This window comes from Salmo salar, chromosome ssa11 (genome assembly GCF_905237065.1).
Source record: "Salmo salar chromosome ssa11, Ssal_v3.1, whole genome shotgun sequence".
Lineage (NCBI taxonomy): Eukaryota > Metazoa > Chordata > Actinopteri > Salmoniformes > Salmonidae > Salmo > Salmo salar.
In genome coordinates this window covers 96,572,983-96,590,979 of record NC_059452.1, presented here as the reverse complement: position 1 = coordinate 96,590,979, position 17,997 = coordinate 96,572,983, and the positions used below count along the sequence as shown (strand labels likewise).

Sequence of the window (17,997 nt, the reverse complement as noted above, 5' to 3'; positions counted from 1 at the left end):
CCAGTCAACAGTCGCCAGAGCTGCCCGCCAGTCAACAGTCGTCAGAGCTGCCCGCCAGTCAACAGTCGTCAGAGCTGCCCGCCAGTCAACAGTCGTCAGAGCTGCCCGCCAGTCAACAGTCGTCAGAGCTGCCCGCCAGTCAACAGTCGTCAGAGCTGCCCGCCAGTCAAAAGTCGCCAGAGAGGCCAGACTGCGCTGAACTGCCGGAGTGGCCAGACTGCGCTGAACTGCCGGAGTGGCCAGACTGCGCTGAACTGCCAGAGTGGCCAGACTGCCCTGAACTGCCAGAGTGGCCAGGGACGCCCGCCAGCCGGGCGCGGCCAGGGACGCCCGCCAGCCGGGCGCGGCCAGGGACGCCCACCAGCCGGGCGCAACCTTCGCCGCCCGCCAGCCGGGCGCAACCAGGGTCGCCCGCCAGCCGGGCGCGGCCAGGGACGCCCGCCAGCCGGGCGCGGCCAGGGACGCCCACCAGCCGGGCGCAACCTTCGCCGCCCGCCAGCCGGGCGCAACCAGGGTCGCCCGCCAGCCGGGCGCAACCATCGCCGGCCGCCAGCCGGGCGCAACCAGGGTCGCCCGCCAGCCGGGCGCAGCCATCGCCGCCCACCAGACCTTCGGCGCGGCCAGGTGCGCCACCTAAGAGGGCGACGCCAAGGGTGGAGCAGAGGCCACGTCCCGCACCTGAGCCGCCGCCGTAAGAAGGCCCACCCGGACCCTCCCCTTCAGAGTCAGGTTTTGCGGCCGGAGTCCGCACCTTTGGGGGGGGTACTGTAACGCCCTGGCCATAGAGAGGGGTTTTTTGTTCTTTATTTTGGTTAGGCCAGGGTGTTACATTGGGTGGGCGTTCTATGTTCCTTTTTCTATGTTTTGGTATTTCTTTGTTTTGGCCATGTGTGTGGCTCCCAATCAGGCACAGCTGAAGCTCGTTGCTGCTGATTGGGAGTCACACATAAGGAGCATGTTTTTCCTTTGGGTTTTGTGGGTAATTGTTTCTGTTTTGAGTATTTTCCTAACAGGACTGTTTGCTGTCGTTTTGTTCATTTTGTAGTGTTCTCTTGTTTATTTGAATTAAAATTCTAATGATGAACACATCCTCTGCTGCACCTTGGTTCCCTCTTCCAGACAGCCGTTACAATTTGTCACATGCACTGAATACAACAGGTGAAATGCTTACTTACAACCCCTTAACCAACAATGCAGTTTTTATAAAACAGAGTTAAGAAAATATTTCGTAAATAAACCAAAGTCATTTTTTTTTTTTTTTAAATAACACATAACAATAATGAGGATATATACAAGGGGTACCTGTACCGAGTCAATGTGCAGGGATGCAGGTTAGTTGAGGTAATTTGTACATTAGAAACTCTCATTTGCAACTGTTGGACTAATGATTGCATCCTAGATTAGCTACATGCAGGCAAGAGTGTGTAAGGCGGTATTGAATGTGTCAATGTCTGTCACCTTGATTACTCCAATTTATCTCGACCTGTGCACCTACGTTGTAAACTTTCACTCATAGGCTAGGTTGTAGTAACCTCATGATGGGTATAGTGAAAATGTGAGTATTATGTAGTAGCCTAAAACTATTGATGTTACATTGAGCTAGGGTAATGGAATATGAATGACAGTTATCCCCTTATCCCTGCCTGTGCCATTAAACCCCTACAACTCATCCAGAACGCCGCAGCCCGTCTGGTGTTCAACCTTCCCAAGTTCTCTCACGTCACCCCGCTCCTCCGCACACTCCACTGGCTTCCAGTTGAAGCTCGCATCTGCTACAAGACCATGGTGCTTGCCTACGGAGCTGTGAGGGGAACGGCACCTCCGTACCTTCAGGCTCTGATCAGGCCCTACACCCAAACAAGGGCACTGCGTTCATCCACCTCTGGCCTGCTGGCCCCCCTACCTCTGCGGAAGCACAGTTCCCGCTCAGCCCAGTCAAAACTGTTCGCTGCTCTGGCACGCCAATGGTGGGACAAGCTCCCTCACGACGCCAGGACAGCGGAGTCAATCACCACCTTCCGTAGACACCTGAAACCCCACCTCTTTAAGGAATACCTGGGATAGGATATAGTAATCCTTCTAAACATCCCCCCCCCCAAAAAAAGATATAGATGTACTATTGTAAAGTGGTTGTTCCACTGGATATCATAAGGTGAATGCACCAATTTGTAAGTCGCTCTGGATAAGAGCGTCTGCTAAATGACGTAACTGTAAAATGTAAATGTAAATCCAATATTCTGTAAAATAAATAAGGCCATGCACATTAAAATAAAATATCATCCTCCCTCATCTTAAACGGCAACGACCGCCACTGTAGACCGGGGGGGGGGGGGGCAATTCCAGTCCTCGGGGGCCTGATTGGTGTCACAGTTTTGCCCCAGCTCCAGCTAACACACCTGACTCCAATAATCAGATAATCATGATCTTCAGTTTAGAATGATTAATCAGATGTGTTTGCTAGGGATGGAGAAACAGTGTGACACCAATCAGGCTCCTGAGGACTGTAGTTGCCCACCCCTGGTCTAGACGATATACAGTATATCAGGGTTCTATATATATATATATATGCCTTTAGATGATCTCCTGGTTTGGGAATGCTGGGACCTCTGTATAATTCAATGAATCCATGTTACATTGAAAATTTGAACTCTCTAAATTTCTTTGTCACGTATCTGTGTTTGGGTTTATTCCATGTGTTTTGTGAGGTGGTTCCACTGACCTGGCGTCAGCCTCACTGTAGTACTCTCGAGCAACAATGTCTTCGAAGAGTTCACCGCCCGTCACTCTGAGGAAGAGAGAGGATTGTTAGGCTGCCTGTCTCAAGAGGATGAAGGTGGCCACCAGAGCATGGAGCCAGCGTGAGAGAAATACTCCCTTCCCAATGCCCCCCATATCAGCCACTGAGACACACTGACAAAGATCAGCTTTAATACTGCAAATAGAGTGTGGCTTCCATCAGTGTAATTGTCTGAATCATTTCCAATCCTCCATATGTTTTTTTGTAAAAATATTTTTTTAAATTGGGAGAAAACTGTGTGTTGACATGGAACCTAACAGGCACCTCAAATGTACATTTCTGATGTGGGAAAAGGCATAACCCAAGCAGTTGTCTCACTGTTGCTAAGTTCAGAATTTGAGAGTATGAATCTTCTACAGGATACTCTAGGAGACAGCTAAATGTTACCCAGTCCTGCCTTCACAGGATACTAGGAGACAGCTAAATGTTACCCAGTCCTGCCTTCACAGGATACTAGGAGACAGCTAAATGTTACCCAGTCCTGCCTTCACAGGATACTAGGAGACAGCTAAATGTTACCCAGTCCTGCCTTCACAGGATACTAGGAGACAGCTAAATGTTACCCAGTCCTGCCTTCACAGGATACTATGAGACAGCTAAATGTTACCCAGTCCTGCCTTCACAGGATACTAGGAGACAGCTAAATGTTACCCAGTCCTGCCTTCACAGGATACTATGAGACAGCTAAATTGTAACGCCCTGGCCATAGAGAGGGGTTTTTTGTTCTTTATTTTGGTTAGGCCAGGGTGTTACATTGGGTGGGCGTTCTATGTTCCTTTTTCTATGTTTTGGTATTTCTTTGTTTTGGGCCATGTGTGTGGCTCCCAATCAGGCACAGCTGAAGCTCGTTGCTGCTGATTGGGAGTCACACATAAGGAGCATGTTTTTCCTTTGGGTTTTGTGGGTAATTGTTTCTGTTTGAGTATTTTCCTAACAGGACTGTTTGCTGTCGTTTTTGTTCATTTTGTAGTGTTCTCTTGTTTTTTTAAATTAAAATTCTAATGATGAACACATCCTCTGCTGCACCTTGGTTCCCTCTTCCAGACAGCCGTTACATAAATGTTACCCAGTCCTGCCTTCACAGGATACTATGAGACAGCTAAATGTTACCCAGTCCTGCCTTCACAGGATACAAGGAGACAGCTAAATGTTACCCAGTCCTGCCTTCACAGGATACTATGAGACAGCTAAATGTTACCCAGTCCTGCCTTCACAGGATACTATGAGACAGCTAAATGTTACCCAGTCCTGCCTTCACAGGATACTATGAGACAGCTAAATGTTACCCAGTCCTGCCTTCACAGGATACAAGGAGACAGCTAAATGTTACCCAGTCCTGCCTTCACAGGATACTATGAGACAGCTAAATGTTACCCAGTCATGCCTTCACAGGATACTATGAGACAGCTAAATGTTACCCAGTCCTGCCTTCACAGGATACTATGAGACAGCTAAATGTTACCCAGTCATGCCTTCACAGGCTACAAGGAGACAGCTAAATGTTACCCAGTCATGCCTTCACAGGATACTAGGAGACAGCTAAATGTTACCCAGTCCTGCCTTCACAGGATACAAGGAGACAGCTAAATGTTACCCAGTCATGCCTTCACAGGATACAAGGAGACAGCTAAATGTTAACGAGTTATGCCTTCACAGGATTAACACATAGACTGGCACACACTGACCATGTATCGCTAAATATACAGTACGAATGACGTAAACAAATATACACTCAGAATGATAAGTAGATTAAGTCTGATATTTGTAGGCTTATTTCATAAACCTGCTAGTACAAAGTGATTGGGCTCTGACAAACTAGTTTGCTCCTAAATGTGTCAGCTTTAAAGACTATGGAAGGGAATTTAGTTTTTCTTAGTCTCTCATTTTTGTCAGTTTCGAAACTTTCACTACGTCACTGTGTATTATCCCAAAGAATTAAGCAAGTGTGATCTTTATGATTTGGGCACTATAGGAAGACACATTTCAGTTGAATGCATTCAGTTGTACAATTGACTAGGTTCGTTTCTTAATCAAAGAGAATCTATAGCAAGGGACTGCTTCTAAACACCATCCTGCTGTTTCAGATGAGTTAAGAACAACTTGCATTGTCATCAAGATCTTCTTATGCAACACTTTGTCCTGCTGCTCATTGTCACACTTACAAAGCTGTTCTTATTCATTCAGAGACTTTAATAGGGAAGAGGCAGCTAAGAGAAGACGCCTCATAACCGAGGCAAGAAGAATTCTCTTGAAGGTACAATATAATTCCAGTTTCTGTATTATAATTCCAGTTTCTGTAATATAATTCCAGTTTCTGTAATATAATTCCAATTTCTGTAATATAATTCCAGTTCCTATAATATAATTCCAGTTTCTGTAATATAATTCCAGTTTCTGTAATATAATTCCAGTTTCTGTAATATAATTCCAATTTCTGTAATATAATTCCAGTTCCTATAATATAATTCCAGTTTCTGTAATATAATTCCAGTTTCTGTAATATAATTCCAGTTCCTGTAATATAAATACAATTTTTGTAATATAATTCCAGTTCCTGTAATATAATTCCAGTTCCTGTAATATAATTCCAGTTTCTGTAATGAAAAGCATTCAACACCTCCAGGGGACTGTAATCACTGTTATGCAGACTGAAATCAACAGTTCCTTGAAAGGCATTGAAAGATATTACAACAGTTGAGTGTTTACAATGCATATAATAGTGATATTTACAGAACTAATATATTATGGTGCACTCAGAGAGTACGGAGCACACTCAACACTACAGGTCTCTCTAGTCATAATTAGTGGTTAGATACAAACCATAGCCTATGGCAGGGATCATCAACTAGATTCAGCAGCGGGACAATTTTTTTGTTGTTGAGCAGATGGTCAGGGGGCTGGAAAATAATTACAAATAATTTGTGGACTGAAAATGTACCATAAGAAGCCAAAACTGATGTAATAGTTGACTAAACATAATAATGTCAAACCTTGCTTACATTTGTATTCGATCAAATATACTGTATATCTCTATTATGCATGGGAATACTTAAGAACAGAAATGTTTGCAATTTTATTACAAATAATGAACAGAAATACCTTATTTATGTAAGTATTCAGCCCTTTTGCTATGAGACTTGAAATTGAGCACAGCTGCATCCTGTTTCCACTGATCATCCTTGAGATGTTCAATTTAAATTAAATTTATTGGACATTATTTGGAAAGGCACACACCTGTCTATATAAGGTCACACACTTGACAGTGCATGTCAAAGAAAAAAAAAACAAGCCATGAGGACAAAGGATTTGCCCGTAGAGCTCCGAGGCAGGATTGTGTCGAGGCACAGATCTGGGGAAGGATACCAAAACATTTCTGCAGCATTGAAGTTGTTGCCTCCAACATTCTTAAATAGAAGATGTTTGGAACCAGCAAGACTCTTCCTAGAGCTGGCCGCCCGGACAAACTGAGCAATAGAGGGAGAAGGGCCTTGGTCAGGAAGATGGTCATTCTGACAGAGCTCTAGAGTTCCTCTGTGGAGATGGGTGAACCTTCCAGAAGAACAACCTGCAGCACTCCACCAAGCAGGTCTTTATGGTAGAGTGGCCAGATGGAAGCCATTCCTCAGTAAAAGGCACATGACAGCCCACTTGGAGTTTACCAAAAGGCACCTAAAGACTCTCAGACCATGAGAAACAAGATCTGATGGTCTGATGAAATCTGATGAAACCAAGATTGAACACTTTGGTCAAAATGCCAAGCGTCAAGCCTGGAGGAAATCTGGCACCATCCCTACAGTGAAGCATGGTGGTGGCAGCATCATGCTGTGAGGATGTTTTTCAGCAGCAGGGACTGGGAGACTAGTCAGGATCGAGGCAAATATGAACAGAGCAAAGTACAAAGACATTTTTTTATCATTTAGTTTTTTACTCTTTTTCTCCCCAATTGTGTGATATCCAATTGGTAGTTACAGTATTGTCCCATCGCTGCAACTCCTGTACGGACTCGGGAGAGGATATGGTCGAGAGCCATGCATCCTTCAATACACGACCCTGCCAAGCCGCACAGCTTCTTCACACACTGCTCACTTAACCCGGAAGCCAGCAGCACCAATGCGTCGGAGGAAACACCGTCCAACTGGTGACCGTGTCAGCGTGCATGCGCCCGGCCCACCACAGGAGTCGCTAGAGCGTGATGGGACAAGGACATCCCGGCTAGCCAAACCCTCCCCTAATCTGGACAACGCTGGGCCAATTGTGCGCCGCCTCATGAGTCTCCCAGTCGTGTTCAAACCCGGATCTGTAGTGACGCCTCTAGCACTGCGATTCAGTACCTTAGACCGCTGCGCCACTCGGGAGGCCGTACAGAGAGATACTTGATGAAAACCTGCTCCAGAGCACTCAGGACCTCAGACTGGGGCTAAGTGGCTTCGGGACAAGTCTGTGGCTTCAGGACAAGTCTCGGGAATGTCCTTGATTAGCCCAGCCAGTGCCTGGATTTGAACACGATCGAACATCCCTGAAGAAAGCTGCACAGCAACGCTCCCCATCCAACCTGACAGAGTTTGAAAGGATCTGCAGAGAAGAATGAGAGAAACTCCCCAAATACAGGTGTGCCTTGCTTTTCTTTCAAAAACAAGGACATTTCTAAGTGACCCCAAACTCATTTCTAGGTGACGCCCCCCCCCGACCATCCACTCAAGAAAACATTGGCATGTGGCTGAATGTCGCTGGGGCCCCTAGTGTATAGCTTACTGAGGAGCTTATTGAAATCAGGACCACTGCCTAGCTCAATGGTAGATATTCATGTACTGTGGTTCTGTCTCATACAGGCTGTTGTGCCGAGTGTGATTAGAACTCACATCAAGACTCACATCAAGCCACCTCTCAGCCTTGAAAGAATCATTGTGTCATTAATGTCAATCATTCCCACTGTGTGTGTGAGTGGATGAATTATGCAGTAAATAGATTCACTGCAGTGCATTACTCACAGGTCAAAGATCAGGTAGTGATGTCCTTCCTCCGAGATGCTGTCATGGAGACGCACTGGATGGAGAAAAGAGAGAAAGGAAGTAAACATGTTTTTAAGGGAATTGCTGGGACTGAAAGCTCTAATATTTCCCACATGGAATGCACAGTCAGTGACCTTAAAATGTCTAAATCACACATTTCTCAAACACCCAGCCTACTTCAATTCACAGTGTCTCACATTCCCCAAAATATATGTTTTTCAAGAATATCTAGGTCTGGATTATAGGTAGGGGTAATTGAAGTGATGATGCACAATGTTCATTAACTACTTAAGTGAAGCTTGGATAGTGCTTGTGGTGTCCCATTGATGTCGTTATGTTATCTTCATGATGGAGAGAAGAGTATACACTCTTTCTCTCTCCCTCTCCCTCTTTCTCTCTCTGTTTCTCCTCTCCCTCTCGCTCTCTTTCTGTTGCATTGTTCTCCTCACCAGTGCCAATCACCACCCCTCCCCGTCCTCCCCACCCCTCCCCATCCCTCCCAAACCCTCCTATCCCCTCCCTCTCCCAGCAGGCAGTGTGTTATACTGCTCTGTGTGCATGTGTGTGGGTGTGTTTGTAGTGAGAGGAGAGGACAGGTGTGTGTTAGAGTGTGTGTATGTGTGCTTGTGTGTGTGGGTGCCCGAGATAGAAAGGAGAACAAGAGGAAGACTGCAGTATAGATACCTTCACCAGTATAGATACCTTCACCAGTATAGATACCTTCACCAGTACAGATACCTTCACCATTATAGATACCTTCACCAGCATAGATACCTTCACCTGTATAGATACCTTCACCTGTATAGATACACTCACCAGTATAAATACCTTCACCTGTATAGATACCTTCACCAGTATAGATACAGTGAGGGAAAAAAGTATTTGATCCCCTGCTGATTTTGTACGTTTGCCCATTGACAAAGTCTATCATTTTAATGCTAGGTTTATTTGAACAGTGAGAGACAGAATAACAACAACAAAAAATTCAGAAAAACGCATGTCAAAAATGTTATAAATTGATTTGCATTTTAATGAGGGAAATAAGTATTTGACCCCCTCTCAATCAGAAAGATTTCTGGCTCCCAGGTGTCTTTTATACCGGTACCGAGCTGAGATTAGGAGCACACTCCTAATCTCAGTTTGTTACCTGTATAAAAGACATCTGTCCACAGAAGCAATCAATCAATCAGATTCCAAACTCTCCACCATGGCCAAGACCAAAGAGCTCTCCAAGGATGTCAGGGACAAGATTGTAGACCTACACAAGGCTGGAATGGGCTACAAGACCATCGCCAAGCAGCTTGGTGAGGTGACACCAGTTGGTGCGATTATTCGCAAATGGAAGAAACACAAAAGAACTGTCAATCTCTCAGCCTGGGGCTTCATGCAAGATCTCACCTCGTGGAGTTGCAATGATCATGAGAACGGTGAGGAATCAGCCCAGAACTACACGGGAGGATCTTGTCAATGATCTCAAGGCAGCTGGGACCATAGTCACCAAGAAAACAATTGGTAACACACTACACCGTGAAGGACTGAAATCCTGCAGCGCCCGCAAGGTCCCTCTGCTCAAGAAAGCACATATACATGCCCGTCTGAAGTTTGCCAATGAACATCTGAATGATTCAGAGGACAACTGGGTGAAAGTGTTGTGGTCAGATGAGACCAAAATGGAGCTCTTTGGCATCAACTCAACTCGCCGTGTTTGGAGGAGGAGGAATGCTGCCTATGACCCCAAGAACAACATCCCCACCGTCAAACATGGAGGTGGAAACATTATGCTTTGGGGGTGTTTTTCAGCTAAGGGGACAGGACAACATCACAGCATCAAAGGGACGATGGACGGGGCCATGTACCGTCAAATCTTGGGTGAGAACCTCCTTCCCTCAGCCAGGGCATTGAAAATGGGTCGTGGATGGGTATTCCAGCATGACAATGACCCAAAACACACGGCCAAGGCAACAAAGGAGTGGCTCAAGAAGAAGCACATTAAGGTCCTGGAGTGGGCTAGCCAGTCTCCAGACCTTAATCCCATAGAAAATCTGTGGAGTGAGCTGAAGGTTCGAGTTGCCAAACGTCAGACTCGAAACCTAAATGACTTGGAGAAGATCTGTAAAGAGGAGTGGGACAAAAACCTGGTGGCCTACTACAAGAAACATCTGACCTCTGTGATTACCAACAAGGGTTTTGCCACCAAGTACTAAGTCATGTTTTGCAGAGGGGTCAAATACTTATTTCCCTCGTTAAAATGCAAATCAATTTGTAACATTTCTGACATGCGTTTTTCAGGATTTTTTTGTTGTTATTCTGTCTCTCACTGTTCAAATAAACCTACTATTAAAATTATAGACTGATCATTTCTTTGTCAGTGGGAAAACGTCCAAAATCAGCAGGGGATCAAATACTTTTTTCCCTCACTGTACCTTAACCTGTATAGATACCTTCTCCTGTATAGTTATCTTCAAAAGTATAAATACCTTCACCTGTATAGATACCTTCACCTGTATAGATACACTCACCAGTATAAATACCTTCACCTGTATAGATACCTTCACCAGTACAGATACCTTCACCTCTATAGGTACCTTCTCCTGTATAGATACCTTCACCTGCCAACACCAATGCTTAGCAACAGTCTCTCCATTACATAAGCCTGAAACAGCAATCTCAGATAATTCTCCCCAACTTTGCCAAAAAAGCAAAGGTCATGGAAGTAGTGTGATCCTGAGCTGCTTTTTGTCCAGAAAGGTAGTCTGTGTACCAGTCTGGTTAGAATTCCACACCTTGCCACTTCTTGGAGCTAAACAGACAGGTACCCAGGCTGCCAGAGAGGATCTACCAGAGGAAACGGCCAATCTGGTGTTACTGATGGTGATTTTGGCCTGTCACTGGCTGTGTTGGTTTCCCTTGGCAAGGCTTCCCCTATCAGTCAAAGGGACACTCCAGTCCCTTTGTTATGGGTTGTGTCATGACGTTGGCCTGTGGGTAAGGTTTATGACCCCCCCCCATCATAAATACCTTTCTCTCTTCCCCTCTCTGAATCTACTGAAGGACCTGAATAGCCTGTGTTAAATATAGAGAGTCTGGGAACATCAAACAAATGGGGAAAGGTACCACATATTTTGTTAATAAAACCAGTTGGAAATATGCTTGGGAACGTAATGAGTATGTATGTCAGTTCGGTTGTCATCTGAGACATTATGACTGATGACAGGACGACATAAACTGTATCTGAGAAAGTATACACCCTCTAGTTATCAGAGTCACATGGAATTGTTATGCAATTGAAATGTTTGATATTGAAAATGTTTGTTAGGAGATTAAATGTAATTTTAGCTTCCGAATGAGAGATTTGGGTTTTCATAAGGAAAGTGCCCTGCTCGATCAGTAACCCAACCCTGTGAAGAGACAGGGGTTATAAACGATGAAACACCTCCCTCCCCCTCTCCACTATATAATCCTTTGACGAAAAGATAACCAGTGGTTCCAGTACGGGAGGTCTGCAGCCTCTACGTTAGAAGGACACACATGTCAAGTACAGAACTAAGCCAACCTCGGCGTGAGCTCTGGTATGAACTGGTATGAACTTTGAGCTTATTCACTACAGAAGTGCTACTTCCTAGCCGTTGAGTTAGCAGCGGCCGCTGCTAACGTGGGTTAGGAAAGGACGGACGACGGATCCAGTCTAACAACCAGACGAAGATACCACCACGTATCCAATGGACCACCATTGACATTCTTCCGAAAACAGGGAGATCTGTTGGCCAACCCGGCCAGCATCTACGACCAATCTACCGAAGCGCAGCTCAGAGTAAATATTTATTGCATTTTCCTTTTCCAAATGGGCGGTAATTTAGAATGCATAAGATAATGTATTTACGATAGCATAGCTGCTGTTTCTGTGTTCCTAAATCTTCCCGCTCTTTCATTCAAGCCCAACCCCCTTTCCTTTGTGTAACTAGCTTTCATACAGGTTCCGTCCACCAGGACGTTTTCTGTATGACATCATTGTATTCTGTGTATTTGTAATTCTGTGTGATTAGTTAGGTATTTAGTAAATAAATAATTAAACCCAATTTTGTATTGCTGATTCAACTTGTTAGCCAGGGTTCGTGAAGATAGCCAAGAATTTACAACTTTCATTATGAGACTGAAAATAAGACAAGGGTTAATATTGACTGCTATCGAGGTAAAATATTACTAAGTATTTTAAGAGTTTATTCGGAAGATAACAGCTCTATAAACGTTCTTCCGTGGTGCCCCGACTTTCTAGTTAATTACATTTACATGATTAGCTTAATCAGGTAATATTAATTACAGAGAAACCATTTTATAAGTTAGCATGTCATATCACTTAATCCGGCATAGCCAAAGACGCGACAGTTGTGACTAGGTTAAGACACTAAAGAGTATCAATTTTGATGGAAACCTTTGATCCCAGACTCCTTAAGAACCTTTCATTTACCAATCGCTTGTCTAGGCTGTTGTCAACCATCAATCTGAGGAATTTCTACAGGAAACGCAAACTGAATAGGGATGTGTCTAGCTGAATAGGGATGTGTCTAACTGAATAGGGATGTGTCTAACTGAACAGGGATGAGTCTAACTGAATAGGGATGTGTCTAACTGAATAGGGATGTGCCTAACTGAATAGGGATGAGTCTAACTGAATAGGGATGTGTCTAGCTGAATATGGATGTCCCTAGCTGAATAGGGATGTGTCTAACTGAATAGGGATGTGCCTAGCTGAATAGGGATGTGTCTAACTGAATAGGGATCTACCTAGCTGAATAGGGATGTGTCTAGCTGAATATGGATGTCCCTAGCTGAATAGGGATGTGTCTAACGGAATAGATATGTGTCTAACTGAATAGGGATGTATCTAACTAGATATGTATCTAACTGAATAGGGATGTGTCTAACTGAATAGGGATGTATCTAACTAGATATGTATCTAACTGAATAGGGATGTGTCTAACTGAATAGGGATGTGTCTAACGGAATAGATATGTGTCTAACTGAATAGGGATGTGTCTAACTGAATAGGGATGTATCTAACTAGATATGTATCTAACTGAATAGGGACGTGTCTAACTGAATAGGGATGTGTCTAACTGAATAGGGATGTATCTAACTAGATATGTATCTAACTGAATAGGGATGTGTCTAACTTCTCTAGGGCCAGTGGGACGATTTCGTCCCACCTACGTAACAGCCAGTGGAATCCCGTGGCACGTTATTCAAATACCTAAGAAATGCTATTACTTCAATTTCTCAAACATATGACTATTTTACACCATTTTAAAGACAAGACTCTCGTTAATCTAACCACACAGTCCGATTTCAAAAAGGCTTTACAACGAAAGCAAAACATTAGATTATGTCAGCAGAGTACCCAGCCAGAAATAATCAGACACACATTTTTCAAGCTAGCATATAATGTCACATAAACCCAAACCACAGCTAAACGCAGCACTAACCTTTGATGATCTTCATCAGATGACAATCTTAGGACATTATGTTATACAATACATGCATGTTTTGTTCAATCAAGTTCATATTTATATAAAAAAACAGCTTTTACATTAGCATGTGACGTTCAGAACTAGCATACCCCCCGCAAACTTCCGGTGAATTTACTAAATTACTCACGATAAACGTTCACAAAAAACATAACAATTATTTTAAGAATTATAGATACAGAACTCCTCTATGCACTCGCTATGTCCGATTTTAAAATAGCTTTTCGGTGAAAGCACATTTTGCAATATTCTAAGTAGATAGCCCGGCATCACAGGGCTAGCTATTTAGACACCCACCAAGTTTAGCCCTCACCAAAGTCAGATTTACTATAAGAAAAATTGGATTACCTTTGCTGTTCTTCGTCAGAATGCACTCCCAGGACTTCTACTTCAATAACAAATGTTGGTTTGGTTCAAAATAATCCATAGTTATGTTCAAATATCCTCTGTTTTGTTCATGCGTTCAAGACACTATCCGAAGTGTAAAGAAGGGTGACGCGCACAACGCGTTTCATGACAAAACATTTCTAAATATTCCATTACCGTACTTCGAAGCATGTCAACCGCTGTTTAAAATCAATTTTTATGCCTATAATTATATGCATATTCTAGTTTCTGGGCAGGAGTAATAACCAGATTAAATCGGGTACGTTTTTTATCCGGCCGTGTAAATACTGCCCCCTAGCGCTAACAGGCTAACTGAATAGGGATGTGTCTAGCTGAATAGGGATGTGTCTAACTGAATAGGGATGTGTCTAACTGAATAGGGATGAGTCTAACTGAATAGGGATAGGTCTAATTGAATAGGGATGTGCCTAACTGGATAGGGATGAGTCTAACTAAATACGGATGTGTCTAGCTGAATATGGATGTGCCTAGCTGAATAGGGATGTGTCTAACTGAATATATATGTGTCTAACTGAATAGGGATGTGTCTAACTGAATAGGGATGTGTCTAACTGAGTAGGGATGTATCTAACTAGATATGTGTCTAACAAAATAGGGATGTGTCTAACTGAATAGATATGTGTCTAACTGAATAGGGATGTGTCTAACTGAATATATATGTGTCTAACTGAATAAGGATGTGTCTAACTGAATAGGGATGTGCCTAGCTGAATAGGGATGTGTCTAACTGAATAGATATGTGTTTAACTGAATAGGGATGTGTCTAACTGAATAGGGATATGGCCAAGCTGAATAGGGGATGTGTCTAACTGTATAGGGATGTGCCTAGCTGAATAGGGATGTGTCTAACTGAATATATATGTGTCTAACTGAATAGGGATGTGTCTAACTGAATAGATATGTTTCTAACTGAATAGGGATGTGTCTAACTGAATAGGGATGTGTCTAACTGAATAGATATGTGTCTAACTGAATATATATGTGTCTAACTGATTAGATATGTGTCTAACTGAATATATATGTGTCTAACTGAATAGGGATGTGTCTAACTGAATAGGGATGTATCTAACTAGATATGTGTCTAACTGAATAGGGATGTGTCTAACTGAATATATATGTGTCTAACTGAGTAGGGATGTGTCTAACTGAATAGGGATGTGCCTAGCTGAATAGGGATGTGTCTAACTGAATAGGGATGTGTCTAACTGAATAGATATGTTTCTAACTGAATAGGGATGTGTCTAACTGAATAGGGATGTGTCTAACTGAATAGATATGTGTCTAACTGATTAGATATGTGTCTAACTGAATAGATATGTGTCTAACTGAATAGGGATGTGTCTTACTGAATAGGGATATGGCCAAGCTGAATAGGGGATGTGTCTAACTGTATAGGGATGTGACTAGCTGAACAGGGATGTGTCTAACTGAATATATATGTGTCTAACTGAATAGGGATGTGTCTAACTGAATATATATGTGTCTAACTGAATAGGGATGTGTCTAACTGAATAGGGATGTATCTAACTAGATATGTGTCTAACTGAATAGGGATGTGTCTAACTGAATATATATGTGTCTAACTGAGTAGGGATGTGTCTAACTGAATAGGGATGTGCCTAGCTGAATAGGGATGTGTCTAACTGAATAGGGATTTGTCTAACTGAATAGATATGTTTCTAACTGAATAGGGATGTGTCTAACTGAATAGGGATGTGTCTAACTGAATAGATATGTGTCTAACTGAATATATATGTGTCTAACTGATTAGATATGTGTCTAACTGAATATATATGTGTCTAACTGAATAGGGATGTGTCTAACTGAATAGGGATGTATCTAACTAGATATGTGTCTAACTGTGTAGGGATGTGTCTAACTGAATAGGGATGTACCTAGCTGAATAGGGATGTGTCTAACTGAACAGGGGTGTGCCTAACTGAATAGGGATCAGTCTAACTGAATAGGGATGTCTAACTGAACAGGGGTGTGCCTAACTGAATAGGGATGAGTCTAACTGAATAGGGATGTGTCTAGCTGAATATGGATGTGCCTAGCTGAATAGGGATGTGTCTAACTGAATAGGGATGTGCCTAGCTGAATAGGGATGTGTCTAACTGAATAGGGATGTGTCTTACTGAACAGGGGTGTGCCTAACTGAATAGGGATGAGTCTAACTGAATAGGGATGTGTCTAGCTGAATATGGATGTGCCTAGCTGAATAGGGATGTGTCTAACTGAATACGGATGTGCCTAGCTGAATAGGGATGTGTCTAACTGAATAGGGATGTGTCTAACTGAATAGATATGTGTCTAACTGAATAGAGATGTGTCTAACTGAATAGGGATGTGTCTAACTGAATAGATATGTGTCTAACTGAATATATATGTGTCTAACTGAATAGGGATGTGTCTAACGGAATATATATGTTTCTAACTGAATAGGGATGTGTCTAACTGAATAGGGATGTACCTAGCTGAATAGTGACGTGTCTAACTGAATAGGGATGTGCCTAGCTGAATAGGGGATGTGTCTAACTGAGTATATGTGTCTAACTGAATAGAGATGTGTCTAACTGAATAGGGATGTGCCTAGCTGAACAGGGATGTGTCTAACTGAATAGGGATGTGTCTAACTGAATAGGGATGTGTCTAGCTGAATATGGATGTGCCTAGCTGAATAGGGATGTGTCTAACTGAATAGGGATGTGCCTAGCTGAATAGGGACGTGTCTAACTGAATAGGGATGTGTCTAACTGAACAGGGGTGTGCCTAACTGAATAGGGATGAGTCTAACTGAATAGGGATGTGTCTAGCTGAATATGGATGTGCCTAGCTGAATAGGGATGTGTCTAACTGAATATGGATGTGCCTAGCTGAATAGGGATGTGTCTAACTGAATAGGGATGTGTCTAACTGAATAGATATGTGTCTAACTGAATAGGGATGTGTCTAACTGAATAGGGATGTATCTAACTAGATATGTGTCTAACTGAATAGGGATGTGTCTAACTGAATATATATGTGTCTAACTGAGTAGGGATGTGTCTAACTGAATAGGGATGTGCCTAGCTGAATAGGGATGTGTCTAACTGAATAGGGATTTGTCTAACTGAATAGATATGTTTCTAACTGAATAGGGATGTGTCTAACTGAATAGGGATGTGTCTAACTGAATAGATATGTGTCTAACTGAATATATATGTGTCTAACTGATTAGATATGTGTCTAACTGAATATATATGTGTCTAACTGAATAGGGATGTGTCTAACTGAATAGGGATGTATCTAACTAGATATGTGTCTAACTGTGTAGGGATGTGTCTAACTGAATAGGGATGTACCTAGCTGAATAGGGATGTGTCTAACTGAACAGGGGTGTGCCTAACTGAATAGGGATCAGTCTAACTGAATAGGGATGTCTAACTGAACAGGGGTGTGCCTAACTGAATAGGGATGAGTCTAACTGAATAGGGATGTGTCTAGCTGAATATGGATGTGCCTAGCTGAATAGGGATGTGTCTAACTGAATAGGGATGTGCCTAGCTGAATAGGGATGTGTCTAACTGAATAGGGATGTGTCTTACTGAACAGGGGTGTGCCTAACTGAATAGGGATGAGTCTAACTGAATAGGGATGTGTCTAGCTGAATATGGATGTGCCTAGCTGAATAGGGATGTGTCTAACTGAATACGGATGTGCCTAGCTGAATAGGGATGTGTCTAACTGAATAGGGATGTGTCTAACTGAATAGATATGTGTCTAACTGAATAGAGATGTGTCTAACTGAATAGGGATGTGTCTAACTGAATAGATATGTGTCTAACTGAATATATATGTGTCTAACTGAATAGGGATGTGTCTAACGGAATATATATGTTTCTAACTGAATAGGGATGTGTCTAACTGAATAGGGATGTACCTAGCTGAATAGTGACGTGTCTAACTGAATAGGGATGTGCCTAGCTGAATAGGGGATGTGTCTAACTGAGTATATGTGTCTAACTGAATAGAGATGTGTCTAACTGAATAGGGATGTGCCTAGCTGAACAGGGATGTGTCTAACTGAATAGGGATGTGTCTAACTGAATAGGGATGTGTCTAGCTGAATATGGATGTGCCTAGCTGAATAGGGATGTGTCTAACTGAATAGGGATGTGCCTAGCTGAATAGGGACGTGTCTAACTGAATAGGGATGTGTCTAACTGAACAGGGGTGTGCCTAACTGAATAGGGATGAGTCTAACTGAATAGGGATGTGT

At 43.0% G+C, this 17,997-nt stretch overlaps 1 protein-coding gene across 4 annotated transcripts in view; it reads right to left on the bottom strand.

Annotated features, from left to right (window-relative positions):
• camk2a (calcium/calmodulin-dependent protein kinase II alpha) overlaps positions 1–17,997 on the bottom strand; it is a 150,020-nt gene that overhangs the window by 47,821 nt on the left and 84,202 nt on the right. For all 4 annotated transcript variants that reach the window (XM_014129573.2, XM_014129574.2, XM_014129572.2 and 1 more), the window contains exons 4-5: positions 7,786–7,840; positions 2,720–2,785 (exon numbers count right to left, since the gene is read on the bottom strand). In XM_014129573.2, coding sequence (XP_013985048.1) covers positions 2,720–2,785; positions 7,786–7,840 — 121 coding nt within the window. The remainder of the gene's footprint in view (positions 1–2,719; positions 2,786–7,785; positions 7,841–17,997) is intronic.